At 47.1% G+C, this 24,034-nt stretch overlaps 1 protein-coding gene across 2 annotated transcripts in view; it reads right to left on the reverse strand.

Moving 5' to 3' along the window:
• Positions 1 to 24,034, reverse strand: part of EFR3B (EFR3 homolog B) — a 501,803-nt gene that overhangs the window by 301,701 nt on the left and 176,068 nt on the right. For both annotated transcript variants that reach the window (XM_069233752.1, XM_069233751.1), the window contains exon 2: positions 15,136 to 15,212. In XM_069233752.1, the coding sequence (XP_069089853.1) occupies positions 15,136 to 15,212 (77 nt within the window). The remainder of the gene's footprint in view (positions 1 to 15,135; positions 15,213 to 24,034) is intronic.

A 24,034-nucleotide genomic window follows, 5' to 3' on the forward strand; every position in this document is an offset into this window, starting at 1 on the left:
CCGCCCAATCTAGGATGCGACCCACCATGTGTGGGATTGAGTAGAATCCCACAGGCATCATTAGACAAGGGGGGAGGCAGGCCAACCAACTACTTCTGCCCATAGGCTAGCATTTCTCTCTTTTAAGAATAAAGATACTTTATCAAATCACTATCTGTGGTCAACCCTCAGGATGGGCTTCATTAGCGACCTGTGCTGACATCTTTATCACCTCAACCACCACCTCCACCACTACCACGCAAAGCCGGACTGGCCGTACCGGGCATCGGGCATTTTCCCAGGAGGCAGGAAGAGTCGGGGGAGCTTTCATTACTGGGGACCGATTTTTGTAGCAGTGCAGCAGTTTTAAAATCACTGCAGAGTTCCCTCTATAGCCAACAGCTTTCAGGCAACAATAAAAGTGCCAAGATAAGTCTGGTGATCAATGTACCTGCTGAAGAGAGATGGTGGCAAGTTGACTCATTTATGATAGCACAGAGGATTAATATGGCTGCTGCATAGAAAGTGTACTATGCAGATCACAGTACAGTATTTTATGTGCATAGCTCAGTGGGATACTGCTTTTGTCACAAAGATCCTTTTGTTACTGCGCAGTTCATAAATTACAATCATAATCTAGCACAGTGAGCTATGAACTGGCAGCAAAGAGCTGCATGCAAACTGCATGGTACAGGTTAGAAATGTATGTTTCTTCCTATTCTTTGATTACCCTAATTTTGCTAAAAAGGGTCTATTTTTGTAGAAATACACAGTTATTAATAAAGTAAACCATAAACACTGTTACGTTCTGAATCATGAGTTTATGTTTCCCCAGACCAAGCACTCTTAAAAAATGCCTACCAGTATGGATGAAAAGTGAATCCTACACCTTGTAGTCCCCTTTGTCAGCATTTTCGACACACCGATTTACACAAGTATGATTCATTTTCTCCGTATGTGCGCGTGTGATGTAAAGTGCTCCAACACCCTACGCTGGTAAGAGAGGCACTATAAACAAATTAAATACATGTAAGAGAGGGGATATGGAGAGATGAGAGTCACTGTTGTAGAGGCTGATGGTGAGGGAATCATTTAGTAGCCCCAATAAAGATTACTATATCCTGGCACACTGTAAGGTCATCATTTACTATGCTTTAAAAACGAATACAATTGAATATATAATGAACATGTGCTGTAAAATGCACCATTTTGGCATATTTTATTCCATATTTTCTTGTGGGGTGGAGAACCTCCAAAGCCCCAATGTAGTGGTCAGGCTCGCTCAATATGCACACTATGGGGGCTGGTTTGACAACATTTAATCAATCAATCAATCAATCATAGTATTTATAGAGCGCGCTACGTACCCGTTAGGGCTTCAAGGCGCTGAAAGGGGGTTGGGGGGGGCCTGCTGCTACTGGTCGAAGAGCCAGGTCTTGAGGAGTCTCCTGAAGATGAGAAGATCCTGGGTCTGTCGCAGGGTGGTCGGGAGGGCGTTCCAGGTCTTGGCGGCGAGATAGGAGAAGGATCTGCCGCCGGAGGTCTTGCGTTGGAAGCGGGGGACGAGGGCGAGGTTGGCGGAACGGAGTTGGCGGGAGGGGACGTAGAAGTTGAGTCTGTTGTTCAGGTAGACAGGTCCGGCGTTGTGTGTGTGGGTGAGGAGTTTGAAGGTGATCCTCTTGTCCACGGGGAGCCAGTGGAGGTCTTTCAGGTGGTGGGAGATGTGACATCGGCGGGGTACGCTCAGGACCAGTCGGGCGGAGGCGTTTTGGATGCGTTGGAGGCGTTGGATGTCTTTTGCGGAGATGCCTGTGTAGAGTGCATTGCCGTAGTCCAGTCTGCTGCTAACGAGGGCCTGGGTCACAGTTTTTCTGGTTTCCGTCGGGATCTATTTGTAGATTCTACGGAGCATGCGGAGGGTGTTGTAGCAGGAGGAGGAAACTGCGTTGACCTGCTTGGACATGGTGAGGGCGGAGTCGAGGACGAAGCCCAGGTTGCATGCGTGGTTGGTTGGAGTTGGAGGGGGTCCCAGCGCACGGGGCCACCAGGAGTCGTCTCAGGCCGAGGGGGTGCGTCCAAGGATGAGGACCTCCGTTTTGTCGGAGTTCAACTTCAGGCGGCTTTTCCTCATCCATTCGGAGGTGGACTTAATTTCCTCGTGGAGGTTTGCTTTGGTGGTGTGTGGGTCTTTGGTGAGGGAGAGGATGAGCTGGGTGTCGTCGGCGTAGGAGAGAATGTTGAGGTTGTGCTGACGGGCCAGTTGTGCGAGGGGGGCCATGTAGACGTTGAACAGCGTCGGGATGAGGGATGAGCCTTGGGGTACGCCGCAGGTGATGTTGGTGGCTTAGGAGCGGAAGGGAGGGAGTTGGACTCTCTGGGTTCTGCCGGAGAGGAAAGAGGTGATCCAGTTGAGGGCTTTCTCTTGTATTACGGCTTCGTGGAGGCGAGTTAGTAGGGTGTGGTGGCAGACCGTGTCGAAGGCTGCGGAGAGATCCAGGAGGATGAGGGCTGATGTTTCGCTGTTGTCCATTTGCTGTCTGATGTCGTCTGTGGCGGCGAGGAGAGCGGTCTCGGTGCTGTGGTTGCATCTGAAACCGGATTGGGAGGTGTCCAGGATGTAGTTGTCCTCGAGGTGGTGGGTGAGTTGAGCGTTGACGATCTTCTCGATGACCTTCGCCGGGAAGGGGAGGAGGGAGATCGGGCGGAAGTTTTTGAGGTCTTTGGGGTCTGCCTTGGGTTTCTTGAGGAGGGCGTGGATTTCGGCGTGCTTCCAGCTTTCCGGGAAGGTTGCGGTTTCGAATGATAAGTTGATGATCTTACGAAGTTGGGGGGTGATGGTGGAGTCGGCTTTGTTGTAGACGTGGTGGGGGCATGGGTCTGAAGGGGATCCTGAGTGGATGGAGTTCATGATCTTGCAAGTTTCCGAGTCATCTACGTGGGTCCAGGTGGTCAGGCGGTTGTTGTAGGTGGGACAGTCGGAGGTGGGGTCTGGCGGAGGCGTGGAGTTGAGGCTGTCGTGGATGTCGGCGATCTTCTGGTAAAAGAAGGTGGACAGGGTGTTACAGAGTTCTTGGGAGGGAGGGGTGTCGTTGGCGTTGGCGCTGGGGTTGGATAGCTCTTTCACGATGCAGAAGAGTTCTTTGCTGTCGTGTGCGTTGTTGTTCAGGCGTTCTGTGAAGTGAGAACGTTTGGCGAGTCGGATTAGTTGGTGGTGCTTGCGAGTGGCTTCCTTGTGGGCTGCTAGGCTGTCTGGTGTGCGTTCGAGGAGCCATATCTTCTTTAGTTTCTGGCAGGTGCGTTTGGAGATGATGAGTTCGTATGTGAACCAGGCGGCTTTTTTCTTCTGCTGGTTGTCGGTGGGCCTCTTGAGTGGCGCAAGGGTGTTGGCGCAGTCCTTGATCCACTGTCGTAGGTTGATGGCGGCGGTGTCCGGGTCGGTGGGCTCGGTAGGCGGGCTCTGGGCAAGGGTGCTGGTCAGTTGGTCTTTGGTGACTTTGCTCCAGCGGCAGTGAGGAGGTAGTGGGGTGCGGTGGTGTTCGGTGTGTTTCTTGAATGTGAAGTGGATGCAGTGGTGGTCGGTCCAGTGGAGTTCGGTGGTGTGGCTGAAGGTGACGTGGTTGCTTGCGGAGAAGATTGGATCGAGCGTGTGGCCGGCGATGTGGGTGGGTGTGTTGACCAGTTGTCTAAGTCCGAGGTTGGAGAGGTTGTCGGTCAGTGATGTGGTGTTGGCGTCGTTGTTGTTCTCCAGGTGGAAATTGAGGTCTCCAAGGAGAATGTAGTCCGTAGAGGCGTGGGTGCTCGTGAGGTCGGCAATGGAGTCGCTGAAGGGGGCTCGTGGTCCTGGGGTCGGTAGATGAGCGTTCCCCTGAGGGTGGTGTTGGGGTCAGTGTGGATCCGGAAGTGCAGGTGTTCGGCTGTCTTGAGGGTGTCGTCCGTGTGGGTGTGGATTTTGAGGGTGGATTTGTGGGCGATGGCTATTCCTCCTCCGATTCCATTGGGGCGATCTCTTCTGGTGATCTTGTAGCCGTCCGGGATGGCTATGGCGATGTCGGGTGCTGAGGAGTCGCTCCACCAGGTTTCGGTCAGGAAGGCTACGTCTGGGGCGGTGGTGTCGAGCAGGTCCCAGAGCTTGATGGCGTGCTTTCGTGCGGAGTGTGTGTTGAGGAGTATGCAGTGGAGGTGGTTAGTGCTGGTTGTTGCAGGTTTCCTTGTTCTGTTGCAGGTGAAGTTGCAGGCGCGGCAGGAGAAGGGTCCTTTGGTGTGCTTCGGTGTGGCCTGGTAGCAAGCTGTGGAAGGGCCGGGGTTGAGGGCGATGAGTTCGCTGGCTGAGTAGCGACGTCTGGTGGTGCGGGGGCGTGCGGACCAGGGGGGGTGGTGCTGGGCGCGGTCCAGGCGCGGACGGGCGCAGACGGGCTTGCCTCTGGCGCGCCAGCGGCGCGGACACTCAGCGCCAGCCATTAAGAAGGGAGGGGGGAGGGAGGAGCAGCTGGGAGGGAACGGCGAATGGGGTGCGAGGGGGCGGGCCGCAGGGAGGCAGCGGCAGGGAAAAGCGGCAAGAGGGAGCGCTCAAGGGGCGAAAAAAGCGGAAAACAGCAAAAGGCACGAATTGGAAGAAAAAGCACAAAGGCACAAAAGGCAAATCACAGAATACGGAATACAGTCACAAATACGGTAAACGGCACAATGAACAAGCGGAATACAGCAATCTAAGAAAGGCACAAATGGGGGAAAAAGCGCAAGGAAGCAAGGCGCAGAGAGGCAGAGTACAGTCACAAATACGGCGAAAGCGGTACAATGTAAAAGCGTATTACAGCAATCTGAAAAAGGCACAAATGGGGGCAAGAGCGCAAGGAGGCAAGGCGCAGAAAAACAAAATACAGTCACAAATACGGCAAAAACGGCACAGTGCACACGGGTCTAGCGACGCTTACCAGTAGCCCACTAGACACCAGGGATGAGGCGCAGGAGGATGCCTGCGGGTGGAGGAGGGCCTCGAACACGCTAGCAGCAGCGTGGGCGGGGGTCAGGGACACGGAGACAGCAAGGTGGTGCTGCGGACGTGGGGGGCCGAGCTCTTGACCGAAAACAGGTCAGAGGTCGCTCACCCTCGACGCGCAGCGCCAGCCATTAAGAAGGGAGGGAGGAGCAGCTGGGAGGCGGGAGGGAGCGGCGGGAGGGAGCGGCGAATGGGGGCGGGAGGTGGGCGGGGCCGCAGGGAGGCAGCAGCAGGGAAAAGCGGCAAGGGGCGAAAAAAGCGGAAAACAGCAAAAGGCACGAATTGGAAGAAAAAGCACAAAGGCACAAAAGGCAAATCACAGACTACGGAATACAGTCACAAATACGGTAAAAGGCACAATGCACAAGCGGAATACAGCAATCTAAGAAAGGCACAAATGGGGGCAAAAGCGCAAGGAAGCATGGCGCAGAGAGGCAGAGTACAGTCACAAATACGGCGAAAGCTGCACAATGTAAAAGCGTATTACAGCAATCTGAAAAAGGCACAAATGGGGGCAAGAGCGCAAGGAGGCAAGGCGCAGAAAAACAAAATACAGTCACAAATACGGCGAAAACGGCACAGTGCACACGGGTCTAGCGACGCTTACCAGAAGCCCACTAGACACCAGGGATGAGGCGCAGGAGGATGCCTGCGGGTGGAGGAGGTCCTCGAACACGCTAGCAGCAGCGTGGGCGGGGTCAGGGACACGGAGACAGCAAGGTGGTGCTGCGGACGTGGGGGGGCGAGCTCTTGACCGAAAAGAGGTCAGAGGTCGCTCACCCTCGACGCGCACCGCCAGCCATTAAGAAGGGAGGGGGGAGGGAGGAGCAGCTGGGAGGCGGGAGGGAGCGGCGAATGGGGGCACGAGGGGGGCGGGGCCGCAGGGAGGCAGCGGCAGGGAAAAGCGGCAAGAGGGAGCGCCCAAGGGGCGAAAAAAGCGGAAAACAGCAAAAGGCACAAATTGGAAGAAAAAGCACAAAGGCACAAAAGGCAAATCACAGAATACGGAATACAGTCACAAATACGGTAAACGGCACAATGCACAAGCGGAATACAGCAATCTAAGAAAGGCACAAATGGGGGCAAAAGCGCAAGGAAGCAAGGCGCAGAGAGGCCGAGTACAGTCACAAATACGGCGAAAGCGGCACAATGTAAAAGCGTATTACAGCAATCTGAAAAAGGCACAAATGGGGGCAAGAGCGCAAGGAGGCAAGGCGCAGAAAAACAAAATACAGTCACAAATACGGCGAAAATGGCACAGTGCACACGGGTCTAGCGACGCTTACCAGAAGCCCACTAGACACCAGGGATGAGGCGCAGGAGGATGCCTGCGGGTGGAGGAGGGCCTCGAACACGCTAGCAGCAGCGTGGGCGGGGATCAGTGACACGGAGACAGCAAGGTAGTGCTGCGGACGTGGGGGGGCGAGCTCTTGACCGAAAACAGGTCAGAAGTCGCTCCGGCTGCTTTGGGCTTCCACTCCAGCCCTGATACCACTCAGATACGTTTTAAGGCATGGGTAAGTGGGCTCTGGCCCAGGACCCCAACCTTTCAAGGGCCCCAGATCCTCTATTCTCCATACAATCCTGCCCTGATGACTTTGAATTATTTTTTAAACATATTTTTTTAAATACAGTTTTCCTTTTTTTAATGCAGGTAGTAAGTGGGAGTTTCGAACAGACATTTTGCAGAGAAATATTGTGTTTGTGATTTTCAACACCATGCAACATCCGTAAAAAGCTCCTTTTAAATTAAAACAGGACCTCACAACACTGAAAACACACATGACTATCCCTCAATATTACAAGGAAACACATTTACAATTTGGACTAGTTTGCCTGTGCAGTGTCAATGACAAAGCCAAAGAGGACACTAACAATCTGCAACTAGATAATAAATCCAAAGCTGCTCCGAACTGGGGCCCCAAAGTATGTCTGGCCCAAGGCCCCAAAACTCCTAAAGATGTTCTTGCTACCACATGCTAAGCATCGGCAAACCTCTGCCCCCAGCTCCCACTTCACTTTGCAAAGATCCTTCACTCTCTCGTCTCCATGACGCTGGACCAGTGGAACACACTGCTCTAGTTTTCCCTCACTGCTATGGTCAACCGCTAAGAGAACCGCCAGCCACCTCCTTAGCTAACGTGTGCACCTAGAGTTCCTCAGGTTATGACCGTAGGGGGCCCAAGGCGCTCCCCATTACCTTGCCCGGACTATGAGATGCCACACCGATATCCCCCCTCCACTGGCAAAGGTCCTTAACACCCCAAATCCTCTGTCTTCTTGTACTTTGCCACTCAAACTTATATTGTCCCCCTCATGAAGCATCTACAAAATGGTCAGCAGAACAAATCCCTACAGCCTTCCATAATCCCACCAATCACTACTGCACCACCCATGGATTCATACTAGGTGAAATAGGAGCCAGATTCACAAAGAAAAAGCAAATTAGAAGCAGAAAATAATCACGTACAACTGATCATATATGCTCTAGTTTAGGGGATTCAGGATGAAATGTAGACCTATGTTACACGCCATATTAATGCGAGCTTAATCCGCGAAATCATGCATAATCCTAAACCTGTGCTTTGTTATGTCCACAAGCAGGCATTTCAGTGCACTGATTTTCATGTGCAGAAAATGCACATGTCAATCTGCTCTGGCGGATAGAAAATTAAATAAATGGAGATTTGCATTAATTTGCTCAGAATGTAGGTGCAGGTTTATCACAGAGGAAAATCTGCATCTAAAATTTAACAGCATATAAATTGTCATTTGAGGATTAATTTACATACCCATCTGTGTTTAATCACCCACACCTAGCAGTAATCACCATCCTAATGTGTTGCTGCATTGTGCCAGACATCTTCCCTGGTACCGAAGAGGAACTTGACAAAGGCAGTGGCAGACACTGTAGTTAGCCATGCATTGTGAGCTATGCAATGTGCCTCGTTCACACAATGCATGGGGGTGAACTGTGTGCTGGTATGCCAGGCAGTGTGATTGTCTCCTTGTTGAGTTATTGGGCTGACAAGCTCATTGGGATGCATCTCCGCTTTGTTAGTGGTACAGAAACCTGAGAAGACTGGGAGCAGCATCGCCAGCAATCGCAAATTTAAAGGGTTAATCTACTGAAGGCCAAATAGCCTGAAAAACATGTCTAGAGATACACAGCACCAGCTGCACCAACAAGGGTGCAAACTAAAGACTTTCACCTAAAGTGGGTGTTAGCATGTACTGCATTTACCATAATGCATCTAGGTGAATTCTGTGCTGGAGTGCCTGGCAGTGTGCCTCCCCCCCTTTCGTCCACACTTCTATGCAGCTGAGAAGCAGACTAGATGACTGCACATCACTGATATGGTGGAGTCAATGGGGGTGGAAAAGCACACTGAAGGGGGAGATAAGAGGAAATGCAGAAAGAAGAAAGTCATAAGGATACACATGGAGGCAGCATTTCCAAGTACTCAACCCGGGTCCTGCCTTTAACTGACTCGTTCATGGAGCTGTCTCTGCCTCACTGATCACTTACCCCCTCATTACACTTTGGGCCATATGTACGAACACATTTTCCCATTGACACAGAATGGGAAAAACCCTTTGCTACATCTGGCCCTTTGTTCCTTATGCAAGGCGCATGCCATGTGCAAAATCTTACTCGTATGAAGCTGATACACAAAAATCTCCTTATCCAATGCAGAATCTGTAGTGGCAAGCCAAGAACCCCAGGCACCATATAACAGGAGGGGTTCCAAAACAATGCCAGGAAAGACTACAGGTGTCTTCACTCACCACCATTAACCACAGAATGAGCAGTAAGAGTATTCGAACTAACTGGCTTCTACACAGGTTCTGGAGGATGGCAATGATATCCATAATCGCATTCCCAGATCTGGGCTGTGCCGTCTGTCATGGACCTCTTGCAACTTCTGTGGACCAAGGTGTGAGGCCTACACTTCTGCTCATTGTCCCTGCAACTAGGATCCAACTGATAACCCTATCCTCTCCTCCTTGTTAGTAGGTGGAACTGCAACCACTCCCTTAGGCCACTCCACATGGACAGCACTTCGAAGTCAAGCCCAAAGCGGCAACAACATTGTCCTACATTGGAAGAAAAAGAGAAGACCTAAACATTCTTCAGTCATTAGCAAAATGTAAAATACAAGCTGTCTATGCCCGTCTGCGCCTGGACTGCACCCAGTGCCACAACCCCTGGCCCTTCCGCACCCTGCAGATTCACCATTGTCGAGCTCTACACCACTGACCTCGGACACTGCAACAAACACTGCCACTGCGCCGACCCATGCTCCATAGTAGAACCTTTCACATGCACCCACTGCCACTTCACCTGCCACAGCACACACACCAGCCCACTGACCAGCCTGACCCCAAACACACCACTGACACCACCTATACAAAAACACCAACTCACATGCGCCCTTCTCAGCACACACTCACTATGCAAACACACCACCAAGATTTGGGACCTCACCTCCATCCTCACACTTGATATCCTTTTTAGGGTCCAGCCTGCGTTGCATGCGCTCGCGCATGCGTATCGCAGCGAGACACTTTAGTGTTTAGAAAAGGTCTCGGAGCCCTGTCAACGTCACGTCCGTGTTTTTCATTGGTTTGTGGGCTTGCCTATTAAAATCTGCTTGCTTTCATTAGTCTAAGGCATGCATACCTCATGCCTTTTCCGGTGGCTAGCCCCCCTCGAGCGCATCGACAAAGTACAGAAAACATGCGAGGCTCGCTGTTTTCTGTCCGGCTCGTGGACTACTTTTTCCTCTAATTTACTAGCGTGATTTCGCTTGGCAGAAGTCGAGCGCTTTACATAGTTAATTGCACTTTTTTTCGGGTTACGTGCATAAATGCACTTTTGCCGATAGGTGAAAAGTCGGGTTATGAGTTTACAACAATATCAGCTCTAACGTGAGCAAACGCGAGACCCGTTGCATTGCAAATGCTTGTTCTTACTGAGACCTGGCTCAACCCTACTTCTGTACCCGACATTGCCAGCACAATACCTAAAGGATAAAAGATCACCGACTGTGACTTCATCCACAAGACAGGCGGAAGGATCGCCATCATACACAAGGAATCCATCCAATACACCACCACAAATGACAACATCACCCCAACCATAGAACACCTTAACTTCTGACTCCAACCAGACATCAGAACCTTCATCATGGGCATCCTCGCCTACCCTCCTCCAGGTCCACGTCCAGCATTCTGCAACTTCATCGACTTAATTACCCCGTTCGCTATAGACTCCAACAACTACATTTTCCTTCCGCAAACTCAAATTTCATCTCGACGATCACAATGACATCAACACTACCAACCTCCTCAACAGCATGAACAACATCGGACTCAGCCAACTCATCCACAACTCAATTCACACTGCACAACACATGCTAGGCGCCATCTTCACCTTCAGCGACTGCATCATGTATATCCACACCATGGAACTCACCCTGGACCGACCACTCCATCGTTCACTTCAACAGCACCAGCTCTCCCACCTGTATCCTTAGTCTGCCCAAAGCCCCCCACTGCAGCTGGAGCAAAGTCTCAAGGACACATGGATCAACACCATCAACATTACCCACCCCAGTTCCTCCAACAACCTAGACCAGAACATCAGAAAATTCAACAATTGGATCATTAACTGCACAAAAGCGTCACTACCATCGGCAACACCACCCACAGAAGGTCCAACCAGCAAGCTAGCTGGTACACTGAAGACCTCAGAACTGCTACACGACACTGGAAACAACTGGAAAAGAGATGGCGCACCAGCAAGGACACGGCTGACAAGACCGCCTTCAAGACAGCCCTCAACCTCTACCATAGTTGAGAGAATTGAACAAAAAAGCCTTAGCCTCACACATCTAATCAAGCTCCAATAGCAGCAATGAACTCTTCAATACAGTCAAAGAATTCTCCAACCCCTCAGATGCAACAAACAACATTATCCCCTAATAGGAACTTTGCAACAACCTTGCAAACTTCTTCCACGACAAGATCACCAACATTTACAGAAACTTCAAACCCCAGCCCAAGGCCACTGACTTCTTTACGCAACACAACAACCCCGTTACCACCAGAGACATCCAACTAACCAAATGGAGCGAGCTCAGCCCACAGGACACCACCTCTATCATGAAACCTGTCCTCTCAGGGGCCCCAACAGACCCATGACCTCACCATATCTTCAACCCACTTTTCCTGACTACTGGAAACATGCAGAAGTCAACGCATTACTAAAGAAACCATCAGCAGACCCCAGAAAACTCAACAACTGCTGACCGTTCTCCCTGCTCCCGTTCCCGGCCAAGTATTAGAAAAAGCAATCAAACAACAACTCTCCTTATACCTGGACCAGTACCTCCTACTGGACTCCCGACCCAGTTTCTGCAGCAACCACAGCACATACACAGCCTTCACTGAGGCTACCAATGACATCTGAGCCCTATTCGACCGAGGAGAGACTGCGGCTCTGATCCTCTTAGATCTATCGGCAGCCTTTAATAGGGTCTCTCACCACACACTCATCACAAGGCTGCACAACATAAGCATCCAAGGAGCAGCTCTCAAGATTGATCGCCTCTTTCCACACCGGTTGGGCACAAAAAGTACACCTTCCACTCTTCACCCCTGAACCCAAGGAAATCATCTGAGGAGTACTCCACAGATTCTTGCTCAGCCCAACCCTCTTCAACACTTATATGACACCGCTGGCCTTCATTGTCAAAACCCACAGGCTCAACATCATATCCTGCACCAATGACACACAACTTATCCTCTCGCTCTCTGAAGACATCACTAAGACCAACTTCCACAACTGCACGACAGACATCATCAACTAGATGAAGCACAACTGCCTGAAGCTCAACACAGGGAAGATAGAGATACTGATCTTTGGAAACAAAATCTCCTCATGGACGCATCCTGGCAGACCTCAGAACTCAGACCTACTCCTACCCCTACTGACCCAGGGAACCTAGGAATCATTCTGGACAACTAGCTAACCATGACAATTCAGGTTAACTTCATCTCCTCCTGCTCCTGCTTCTTCATCCTCTGCATGATTCATAAGCTATTCAAATGGCTACCCTACAGCTTAAGATGTGCCATCACCCGGGCCCTCATCTTCATCTGATTGGTCCACGGCAACACTCTCTGTGTAGGAACTGCAGCTCACATCCTCTGACTACAGACCATATAGAATGCTTCAGCCAGACTCGTGCAGGATCTCCCTAGATGAACCCACATCACCCCCTACCTAAGGGAACTCATTGACTCCCAATACAGAAAAGATACCAGTTCAAGTGCATGACCCACGCATACAAGGCCCTACACAACTGCAGACCCACCTACTCGAACCACTGCCTGAACTTCCATAAGCCCACCAGACACCTCCCCTTTGCTTCCCTTTTTCTAAGTCACCCCCCCATCCAACGTTGCAGATGTGGAGGTGGCTCCTTCTCCTACCTAGCAGAGAAGACATGGAATGACCTATCCTTTCATCTCCAGACCTCCCCATCTCTTCCACAGTTTTAAAGTCCTTGAACCCCTGACTATTTGGCTAGTCAACTGGACTCCGCGAGTGCCTATATACCCTCATGGGTGACAAGAAGCACTCTACAAATCCAATCTAATCTAAACTGGCAAAGTGAGAAATGTAGTTCTTTTCAAAAGATAAAGCTCTTGAAGAAATTACCCAAATGCATCAGAGTCTGAGAACCACAGCAGAGGCCATAAGGACAGTGGCCAACTAACTACAGAAGTCAAGTATTTTCCAGTCCTTGATGAAGCGACAGCGCTATCGAACTGACAGCAAATAAAATCAAAAAGCACCAAAATGTGGCCTTAGTTTATAGGTCATGGAGAGACGGCAATCTACAGCAAAACTGAATCCCCCACTCCAAATCTACAGCAAAACTGAATCCCCCACTCCACTTGCTGCGCATGCCAAAGCTGGAAGATTGCCTGCAATAACTGTCCTCTCATTAACTATATTTTAGCAACCCTACAGACATCTGTGTACCAGCAACCAACGGACACCTTCCCGCTAATCATGCATCGCTTTGTACAGCACACTTTCACTTCAACCATCTGCTTGGTCATTGCACAATGGAGACATGTTCTACACCAATGTGACACGCAGTGTGCCTTCCACTTAATGCTTCCACAAACACTTTTTCCAACAACATTTATTTCCTCATCATGTGACAATGTTCAGAAGTGTACTTACATATATACTGGGCAATCATGGTACTGTGAGGCTGTGGAAGTTGTGTTAAATGGTAATGCCCACTCTGACATAATTGTGAGGAATGGCCATGAAGAAAAAGGGAACGGGACTTGTTTTTAAAGGACAAATAATGAGATGCTTAGGAAACACAGATAAAATAATAAAATGAGGAAAGGGAAGTAATACTTCAGGATCAGGGAATAAGGATCAGAGACGAGAATGGGGTCTCTCCACCTCCCCCATAGTGTTGCTATCTCTTTCAAGATGCTAGCCATCATTTCCATTGGACCACCACATTACACATAGCTACACACACAATGCCCGACATTAAACCTTGTGACTCCCAGGTAATTAAGTTAAAGCCTATCTCCATACAACGAAGTCAGTGAACCCATGAAAAATGGCAAACCCACAAAAATGCCCTCATGAAGAAGTTCCAAATTTTGTGTTGGTATATGTGCTAGAACCAGTTAAGCCATGGCTCAAGAAGAATACTAATGTCTTGCTGCGAATGAGACTGGTACTGACCTCCCTTAAAAGGCACTTGCAAATCCATCATTTTAAAAGAAGTTGATCCCGCACAACCTATCATCACATATCTTCACTCGTCTTTGCGAAATAACTACTGCTGCCCTCCTTACAACAAAGAAAACAAAATCATCCAAAAACAACAAAAGAACGGTCTGTCAGAGCAGGTCTTGCCTCCCCACTGGCAGGACTGAATGGTATGGATGCTTTTGGGTTCCTCAATGGCTTATCAATGCAAGAGGTTCAGGCTGCCCAGGTATACTCATGTTCATACAACGTATGAACCCTATGTTTTAGCGGTAGAGGTTCCATCAGCAGATGATGACGATGCAGAAGACAGTGTTCAATGCAAGTTTCTGCTATAGCTTTACCCATCAGAACTATCTGTTGGTAGATCATCTGTCCAGAACAGCTACCAGGGAGAGGCCCACTCAAAAGTGGAACTCCAGAGAAAATCATTTTGGAAATCACATCCAATGTGAAAATGTCATGAGTGGATGGAAGTATGTGTGGGCAATCTACCTTATTGTGTGTTGTGCTGCCTTACTGTGTGTTGTGCTGCATGTATATAACACATAGCTGTCCAGGGGCATGTGACACTCAATGAGTGCACTGCAGGGTTTCATTACATGCTGAGCAGCTGTCCAAAAGAAGTTGGCCAAGTGGTGCAACTACCAGTGTTGTGTGCATGAGAAAGGCTTGCACTTCTTACTACCATGTTGCACCCATTCCGCATGTGTGGAGGGAAAACAGGTTTTGCTGCTCATTAAGCCGTACATGTTCTGGATGTACACCTTGCACTATCCTTTTGGTCTATTCAACCTCCTTTAGTCTTTATGCTTCTACCTTTTAATCCGTATCCCTCACACCACGAGCTCTCGTTCTTGTAGACTGGACTGCACTCTGTGTCCCTCAGTCCTCTCCCCACCCACCCAACTCGAGCTCCTCTAATCCCCTTGGTAGTGGCATTAATTTTGTATTTTCAATGAAGAAAAGTGTCCACCAATTAACACACAACTCGAGGAGAGCAAAGAGATCAACAGAGCAAGGTTCTCTCAACACCAAGATCAGATGCAGAATAGGGGGCAGCTACCCTCATCCGTGTCTTACTCGAGCTTGCAAATATCTTTTCAACAGGCAAAACAAAACAGTTGGCAGTGCCAATGCCCATTTACCAGGCGGATGAAAGGTTTCTTCCAAATGTCTTGGCTTTCACTACCTTAATTGTTTCAATTGAATTCTAAAACCCCACCCCTACTATGAAAGGAATGAAAAAACAGTTAAGGTGGTCTTGGTACATTTTTGTCACTTTCTCAACATAGGACAAAAAGTATAACTATATAAATACACCAAGACAGAGAAAACATACCTCAGAATCTTCTGGAAATATATTGTCAACCAGTCTCTTATAGCGTGGACGTAAAGCTCCGCAACAACCGCAGACACCTAAGATGGAGACAAGAAATATACTTAGAAAAACAGGGAGGTGGTAAACAGTAAAGAAGAGTTTATTGATCTCACACTCCACATTTACCCAACAGAATTTACCTTAGATCTAAAGCCTACCAGTGAAAACTATGCAGAGAAGAAGAGTGATTCTAACGGGTGCTTTAAAAATAAACTCTCAACACCGGCCATTCAATATCTTGATTTGGATCACTCTATAAAGAATCCAATGCCAGCATGCTTCCTTAACAAGTAGTGGAACGGCCAGACGACCTGGTTTTAATGTGGTAATGCAAGCAGCTTAAACACAATAAATGGAGCCGAACTGGACAGAGAGGGTTATAGTTAAAAGTAGTCCCTTATTCTGTTTAAGGCAGGAAGATACACCCATGCAAGCGTACGAGATGAACACACCACTGGGCTGAGCCAAGATGTGATTGACAAAGTCTCATGGCAATGTCTGAAAGATGTTGAGGAAAGCAAGCCAATGGTTGAAAGGGTTGGATTGAAAGCATTCTCTAAGTATATTATAAAGCAATAGGTCTACTGACACTGGCACTTTCAAAAACCAAACCTAAAAAGTAGTTTATGGAGAACTTTAGACTCTTTGCCTCTTTGCCCATGGCCAAACTCCCACTAGATAAATACCTTCCTTTTTCAGTTTACTCTGGTTGGCAAATTTACGACAGAGACTACTGTACATATATGGGTCATGGGACTGTTTTACTACCTCTGTGAACAGCACACTGGGTGGCATTCACACTGGTATTTTTGGTTGTCTTACATACGATTACAGTATGTCTCTGCTTCTCAACTATTACTAGGCTGTACCATCAAGCCGATTGTTGAACCTGATGGTCAAAGTGTGCTCACAATTCAAAAAGGGATTATAAAGTAAAATGATAGGTCTTGACTTTCAGAAAAAAAATTATGAGAAATGATTAAGCTGGAGCAAGAAACTGTACCAACATCTGAATCAAGGGTAAGTAAATAAATTAACTTCCTCCCCCCTTTAACAAACAAATCATGGAAAGAGGGACAAGGGAGATATTGCTGAACAAGCACAGTCAATGACAACAGGTCTGGCTCATAACTAAAATTGCATAATCAGTCACTGGTGAGTTTAAAAACTCAATAAGTCATCATACATGCACTCTGACACCACCTTTGCAGTCATTCACCTTTTTATCCACCTTACACACACTTACTCAAAAAGCATCCGAAAGATCATTTAAAAGAATAAAAGTAAGAAAAAAGAAAATATGCCCCATCTGGAACTGGCAGGTACATGCTTAACAAATAAAGTTAAGCACAGCAGTTCCAACAATCTTGCAATCGTACTGTATGTACATATGGTATTGTTGTTCTAAAGTTCCACCACAGCCGCCACGTTTAGAGACAACGTCCTCTTCCTATGACCCCTACGTAGGTCGGAGAGTCCCCTGAGCCACGTGAGTGGTGGTGCATTTCCTGACATGAGCCGGTAAGCCCCCTTACACTGTAATGTTATACTTTTTCTCCTTTTTTAAGTCACCAATACTTAAAAACAAGACGCCGAGTTGCTCAAGATTGCATAATTCTAGAATTTAGAATTAGCAGAATTGTCCAAATATCAATCAGTCAATCAATCAAAAAATGTATAGAGCGCGCTACTCACCCGTGAGGGTCTCAAGGCGCTGGGGGGGGAGGCTCAAGTGGGGGCAGGGAGGGTCACTGTTCGAACAACCATGTCTTGAGGTTAACTTGTATTTCAACCACATCCCCAAATATGTATTTTTTTTTACATACCACCAGTGAATCCTCCACTTAATGATGGTTCATAGGATCACTGGATGGTTTTGTGTACTCTATTTTCTCTTGATACACTTGCATGTACACATTACGCAGAAGCACTTATGATTAGGTCCTGAAGAAAGCTGCAACACCTCTATGGAGGGTCAATGAGCTGAAACATGTTGACCTTCTACAGACATTAAAAGTGGGCAGTTTTTCTCCAGCAGTGCCTTGGTTTTAATCCTGCCCCAGTGCGCATGAATAAAAGAAAGTGCGTAGCCTGCAGTCAGTTTTAATTTTCACCCTCACATTTTGCCATGCTGTTCCCACCACCCGTGCTCATCATTGTGGTATTCAGAATATATATCTCTAAGACAAAACATCCCTTAGCTCCTCCCTCTCGGAGAGGGGGTTGTAGCCCATCCACTAACCAGGCATCACAGTACGAGGAGATCCACAATGATGAAGCATGCCACCTTTGGTGGGGTGAGGGAAACTGTCCTTTTAAAGGGATATCCCATCTTAGTTAGGTCTTCATTTGTAACAGCAATCCTTATAGACCCAAGGGTTCCTTATTGTGATAGATGTATTGAAGTGGGGAGCTAACCCCTGCCGGTCTCTAAATCTCCTCGAACCCTCCCGGTGTGATAGAATCATAGAAGAACCTGCCATGTGGTACCACTTATGAATGCAATATCAACAAGCGGGTGTATTGTATTCTTCTTTCTACAGGGATGCTTGAATTGTGGGAAATTAGTAGCAGCATCCTTGTCAGGGGACTGGCAGGTTGATGGCGGGAGAGTGTATCTATATCTATATGTAGTATGCATCTATAATACAGGAGATTCTGTAATCCCTGTATAAACGCCAGTCTCTAATTTCTTTATAGTCCATGGGATTCGGTAATCACTGTATAAACCCCAGTCTTTAATTTCTTTACAATCGGCAACTTGTGACGCACCCAGTCAACGACTGTAAAGAAAAGACATCAGAACTCGACTATTATAAGTTATTACAGTCGAGTGCCGATACCACAATGCCTACTGCAAAAGCCAGCAGCTGAGATGAAAGGCAGGTCAAGTTGTTGAGCAGCTATTTAAAGCAACAAAAATGAAACATTGCTTTTCTTTCTTCTGCTCTACTTTTAGCTTAGAATGACAAGCAGGCAGATCATATTTATTTTTTGCACTCATTAGATAGAGATAATCTAGAATCTTTCTGCATGTTTCTACATATTCTGAGCTATTGCAGCCTTGTTTTTTTTTTAAACTGACTTCTATTGAACTGGTTCTAATATCTGTTCACAACAAATATCTAACAGGTTTTTGATGTGTTTAATGTTGCACTAAAGGTTTTGTTTTTTTCATCATATTTGAAAACCTGCTTGCTCTTTCTTATGAAAGAGCTATGGAGCAAAGTTTTAAGTGGTTAAACTGAAAGTTGATTGTGTGACCATGTAATATATGGGATAAAGTACCCCACCATCGGCGTAAATTACAAGGGCATTACAAGTCACTTTGGAGTTCCATAACCTTATGAGGTAAGTCGGCCTTCGGCCTCATTCCTCTATATCGTTATGGAATTCCTCAGTGGCTTGCAATATCTTTATAATATACGACAGGGGCTACTTTATTACTTTATCCCTTATATATTTTGCGTAGTGCCCACATGTGACATATAATTTTCTTTTATAATTTTCTTTTCTTCTTAAATTTGCTTTGCATGTTCTCGTAATATATACAGGCTGTCTCCTGTAAACCTTAACTGCCAACTCAGCCTTATGTAAAGTGTTTTGACACACTTAAGGGGGACACTGAGGTTGACAGGGGGTGCTTGGCGAGCTAGAAAAACGAGATCTGTCCCTGCAAGATGAACTCTTTAATTCTGAAGTAAACACAAATGTTGGCGTTTAAAATTGCGCAATACTACACAATCTCTCAACGGTGAACACTTAGGGTGTAGACTGACTACAAATCATAATATCTCATAATTCAACACCATGTCCACGGATGATCCTTCATCCTGATTAGACAACAACAAGGGCATATTAGTGACTCTCTAATGTATGAATGGATACAAAATATCCCCAGACCAAGGATCCAACACTTTGTTCTAGCATATCCTGCAGTTTCTGATTAATTGGAGGTAGCTTGGTGGGCATATGTCACTACTGCCGTGTCCAGGTCCAATTCAGAAAAAACACATGGACCTGTAGGTTGGCATCCGAACCTGTGAGAATTTTTAGGGACCGGCATCTTGGGGATGATTGGAAACAATTATCTTGTGCCAGAGGCAGCCAGGGATGACTCACTGGGCTAGTAAACTACCACTGGGAACTAAGGGACACCCAGGTTCAGAACTGAGGGGGGGGGGGTTAAAGGACCTTCCAACCATAGGAACTTGAGTATCGTCAGTAAGATGATGTTCTGATAGATCTGATTTCACACAATGACCAGTTCAAGGTGAATCAGGGGTTTAAACTTCTATATCTCAGAAGTGTGTACTAAACACTCCCACAAAGTCAAACTAATGGGTTTTGCTACTTTCTTTGGAGCCATACTTCCTGTACACCACTGGGGCATCGGCCATGGTTCTCATTAACTGACTGTCCGGCAAGTGTAGAGTGGGCAGGGCAAGCTCATCAACAGACAGTCTCTGAAGGTGCAGGCTTCAAGGGCAACAAATCCAGAACTGCTCTAACCCTAGTAGCGGGATGGACCATCCTGTCCAATATGCATCGTGCTCTTGCAGAGAATATCATTCATGTAGTACACAATCTCCAGATATGCCAAACATAAGTACAACCACGGAATACCATATTCAGGGAGAAAATGAACAAGCCCAGTTATGGAGGACTGAATTAATTTGGCGAAAGGGGATCAGTAGACTCTTCCCAGGACTACAGGTAAAAAGGTCTGGATCTCTCCATTACAAATCAGCCACCACTACCTTTCACTTTACGTAGCGCATTGTAATGGAATAGTAACCAACTTCCACTGGGAGTTAAGCCCCACTTTGGGTCCACACTCAATCCAGCATCGCCTTGTGCTCTGCTGGGCACCAATCACATCCAAATCATTCTGGGACCTTTAGAGTGGACTCACTTGCCTCACCCGCAGTGGGGTTAAAACACAGAATTCAACAGAAAAGGGGAAATAAGGCATAGCTGTGTATGGGTTATGAGAACTCCTCATAACTGCATCATGTACCTACCAAAATCCGGAAATTTAAACAATGTGCTGTCATCAATGTTAAGGCTATCAGGGAGGTTTTTATCTTTCCTCGCAAATTAGTTTCCACACAATCCTCACCAAAAGAACAAACCCAAAGCAACAAAAAATATTGGCTGACCAATATGTTTTTTTCTTTAAAAAAAAGTTTGCCCATCTCTCTCCCATTGCTCAGATAATTAAACTGGTGTAGCGTCAGGCTTAGACCCACCCTGTGCACCTAATCTGAAGCCGACCTCTTCTCTACTGGTTGCATTTAGCCAGCCAATAGCAAGGTGGCGACTTAACTATTACACTGGTAGCAGTGGTTCTGGTTAGCTGCACATTCTTGAATGACAGGGGCATGATAGTATTAAGTTTTGCATAGATTGAACTAGAGCCAAGTCTAGCTGATGCTACAACAGGCTACGCCTTTGCTAACAGAAAGCGTACCGGAAGTGATGACAAGGCCACCATTGACATGAACTAGCAGTATTTGTCTGGAGCATAGGAAGCAAATTGATTGTACACTAAGTGATGCCAGAATTGTTTTAAGTGATCCAAAAGAGGATCATGTTTAAATATGTATGGAACCAATAACTGCATAGTCTACCAGATGATATGTATTCAACATTCATAGTACATGCAAATGGCAGGAATGTCGTTGCCAATATCTTACATGTATGTGATGATGGACTGAGAGGTTTCCCATTGATTGGAAAAGGCATCAGCTACAGCTGACACATGTTTCGTTAGTGTGTAGTGTTCTTTGTTCAAGTAAGGAGTATTAATCAGAACGCGCTGGAGAATCAGTGACAAAGTCTGAACTGGTTATTATTTTGGCCATAGCTAAAGTATTGTGAGGTCTGGTGGTCCTTCTTGTCTCAAGATAATGTCTGTGGTAAATAGCCAAGGCCATGAGCCAGTTGTCAGTCTGATAATTCCAAAGTTAGTTGGCAAAAGTGCCGGAGTGTTCCAGTGGAGTTAGTGACTGCAAGATGGCGACAACCTGCTGCAGTCATGTGACTGTCTCAGGCGAAGAAGGGCGATGGAACTAAGCAAAGCACATTTGGCTATACGGGGATGGGCAGTAGGGTACTCACTTTATTTTTTAGAGTTCTGTGCTTTATTGTGCTGAAGTCCTCTTGCTATTACTTTTTGCAAGCTACGCCAACTGCATGCAGTTGCTGCAATCAGGAATATTGTACTGCAGTTGCACTTATATAGCACTCCATACCCCTATTGACGTGCAGAAGTGCATTTGAGGTTAGTATAGCACCACTACGAATGGCGGAGTGTAGCTCTCTCAAGTGGCCTATATGGGTGTTGTGTTGATGTCTTACTTGAGGACTTATTTTGCCAATGCCCCATATGCGCATTGCAGTGAAAGGTTGTAATAGGAGCCATAAGCACTACACGTTAATGTTTATGGTTGATATCAACTGTGTAGGTGAGGTCTGTGTCAGAAGTGTTTGGCATCATGGCTGTAGGGCAGTGACCAGGATGGAGCAAATATGGCTCTTTGCCTATGCTTGGGTGTTGGAGAAAACTGCAAAAAGGATGTAGTTCTGCTTGCACGCTGACGCCTACTGTTTCGATTGGTCTGTATCGTGGAGTTTCAGCCACAATGAACACAGTCCCTTAGCTTCGGCACACATGGCTTCTCCCCATAACCACGCTTCTCTAGTTGCACAAGGAAAAGTGCAGCAGTTCAGCAAATAACCCACTGAAGACAATACCTAGATCTGAACTTTAATATGGATATTGAACTATAGCACCACCTGCCTTAACTATATGCAAGCTCTACATGTCATAGTCAGGGACACTTTGGAGGGCGGTGAAACATAATCTGGTTTTGGCATCAGGAGACTAACAGTCAGAGGTTAGAGATGGATGAAATTTGAGGGACTGAGCTGTGGGGGACGTTGAATGTTACGTGAGAGGCATCAATAGCAGGGACCGGAGGTAACTCAGGTTACTGGTGGTAAATGCAGTGGTACCCTTTGGAATTCTGAGGGAGGTGACCTGAGGAAGTCAGTGCATACACAGTAGCAATAGTGCAGGGCAGGCGAGATATAACCGCAGTGAGGATTAAGGTGATCTTCTAAGACCCCAGAGCAGCAGCAGGACCACTTGGCGTGGAGATGGATGGTGGGATGCAGTTTAGGAGTCTATGTTAATCTGGGAGCGGACAGAGGGGGCAAGAATGAAAGATGACAGTCAACGATCACGTCCAGATTTCATGCTTTGTCCACCGTGCTTGGAGGTGTCCCTCATCCCTATGGAACTGGTAGTGGAAGAGCAGTACTGACAGGGCCAGGAGCTGGACTACATGTTTTTGCTACTGAGGCAAAGCCAGTTCCTCCCAGTCCAGTGATGAACCAGAGGCAGCCAGTGAGATACACTGAGAGGGCTGTCTGGCTCACCTTCAGTCTTGAGGTGGACGCATGTGATATTTCTAGGGGTGGCTAAGTTCTCAGCCATGGGGGTTACGTAAGCACTGAAAAGTGTTGGTGAGAAGGTAGATAGAGCCCTGATGTTCGCCACATTTGATGTGAGCAGTTCTGATAAGGAATGGGATTAACTCACTGAGTGCAGTTCTGCCGGAAGGAAGTAAACTAGGAGAGCGTGGTTACGCTGATGGTGGCCAATATAAGCAAACTTTACCTATCACATTGTGGCCAATGGTGTCAACGGCAGCCGAGAAGGCATGTGGCGTCAAAAAATGAAATCAAGATAGCCAGCTGCAGATACCTCTAGTGAAAGAAACAGAAATTAAATTGAAGTAGTCTCTGTATTACTGGCATTGAGTTATCTCTGCAATGTGCATCTAAGAGGAGTTTCATTGACTTCCACAGTTCAAAGTTACCAGTAGGGGCTTTAAGCTGCTGCTCTGTGTACTGGATGTACCAGATCAGGAATGCTGGCAGCAGTGAAGTTGACCTCTCACAAACACATTCCCAAGGAGATAACACTCCTGTCCCTTGGGCCACTTATCTCTCCATTCTAAAGTTTAGCTGCGCGGGCAGCAACTGGCAGCCTAGAAATGTGCACAACCTCATAGACCGAGGGCCTTGTTATCATTCTTCACCTTCAAGACAAAGTGGGAAAATCAAGTAACACGAACACCACTGTCAACAACAATGTTCATGGAGAATTGGAAAACAGTTTGAGCCACACCATCCCACCAGAAATAAAACACAGAACACCAACAGAATACAACAAGCATTTGCAATGCAATGAGTCTCGCGTTTGCTCGAGTTAGAGCTATTAGCATTGTAAATTCCTAACTGGACTATTCTTGCCTCACAAATTGAAAATGAAAAGTAAAACAGTTGACATAAGCGAGACGAGTCAAAGCACCATGGCTGCAATGAGCATGAGCGCGAAGGAGAGACGGAAAAGGAAAAGGAAGTTAGCTTGCAGTCAAACGTATCTGCAAACGTGCAATTATCTATGTAACAAGGTCGAAGGGAAGGCGGTAACAAAACTGCCCCAAGGAGGGACAAACGTAAAGCATTTACCAATGATGATAAAGGATTTTTGAAAGGCAAGCCTATCAACGAGTGATAGCAATGGGCGTGGTTAAAATCCACAGATAAATTACAATACGTCAGAGTGCTTGCGCGCTCAACCTAAAAAACGTGAGCAAAGGACACAAAAACAACAGCATACTGTAAGCAAATAAGATAGCTGACTGAGTAGAAGTGTCTACAAAAAGAGATGCATGCACAAGCTGAAGATCACAGGACCAAATCCAAGCATGATCAACTGTCTTTTATCTGTATTCAGTATAAACAAGTTATGTCAAAACCAACAGGTCTGGCTATTTTATGAGAA

The sequence above is a fragment of the Pleurodeles waltl genome, chromosome 5 (assembly GCF_031143425.1).
Source record: "Pleurodeles waltl isolate 20211129_DDA chromosome 5, aPleWal1.hap1.20221129, whole genome shotgun sequence".
Taxonomy (NCBI): Eukaryota; Metazoa; Chordata; class Amphibia; order Caudata; family Salamandridae; genus Pleurodeles; species Pleurodeles waltl.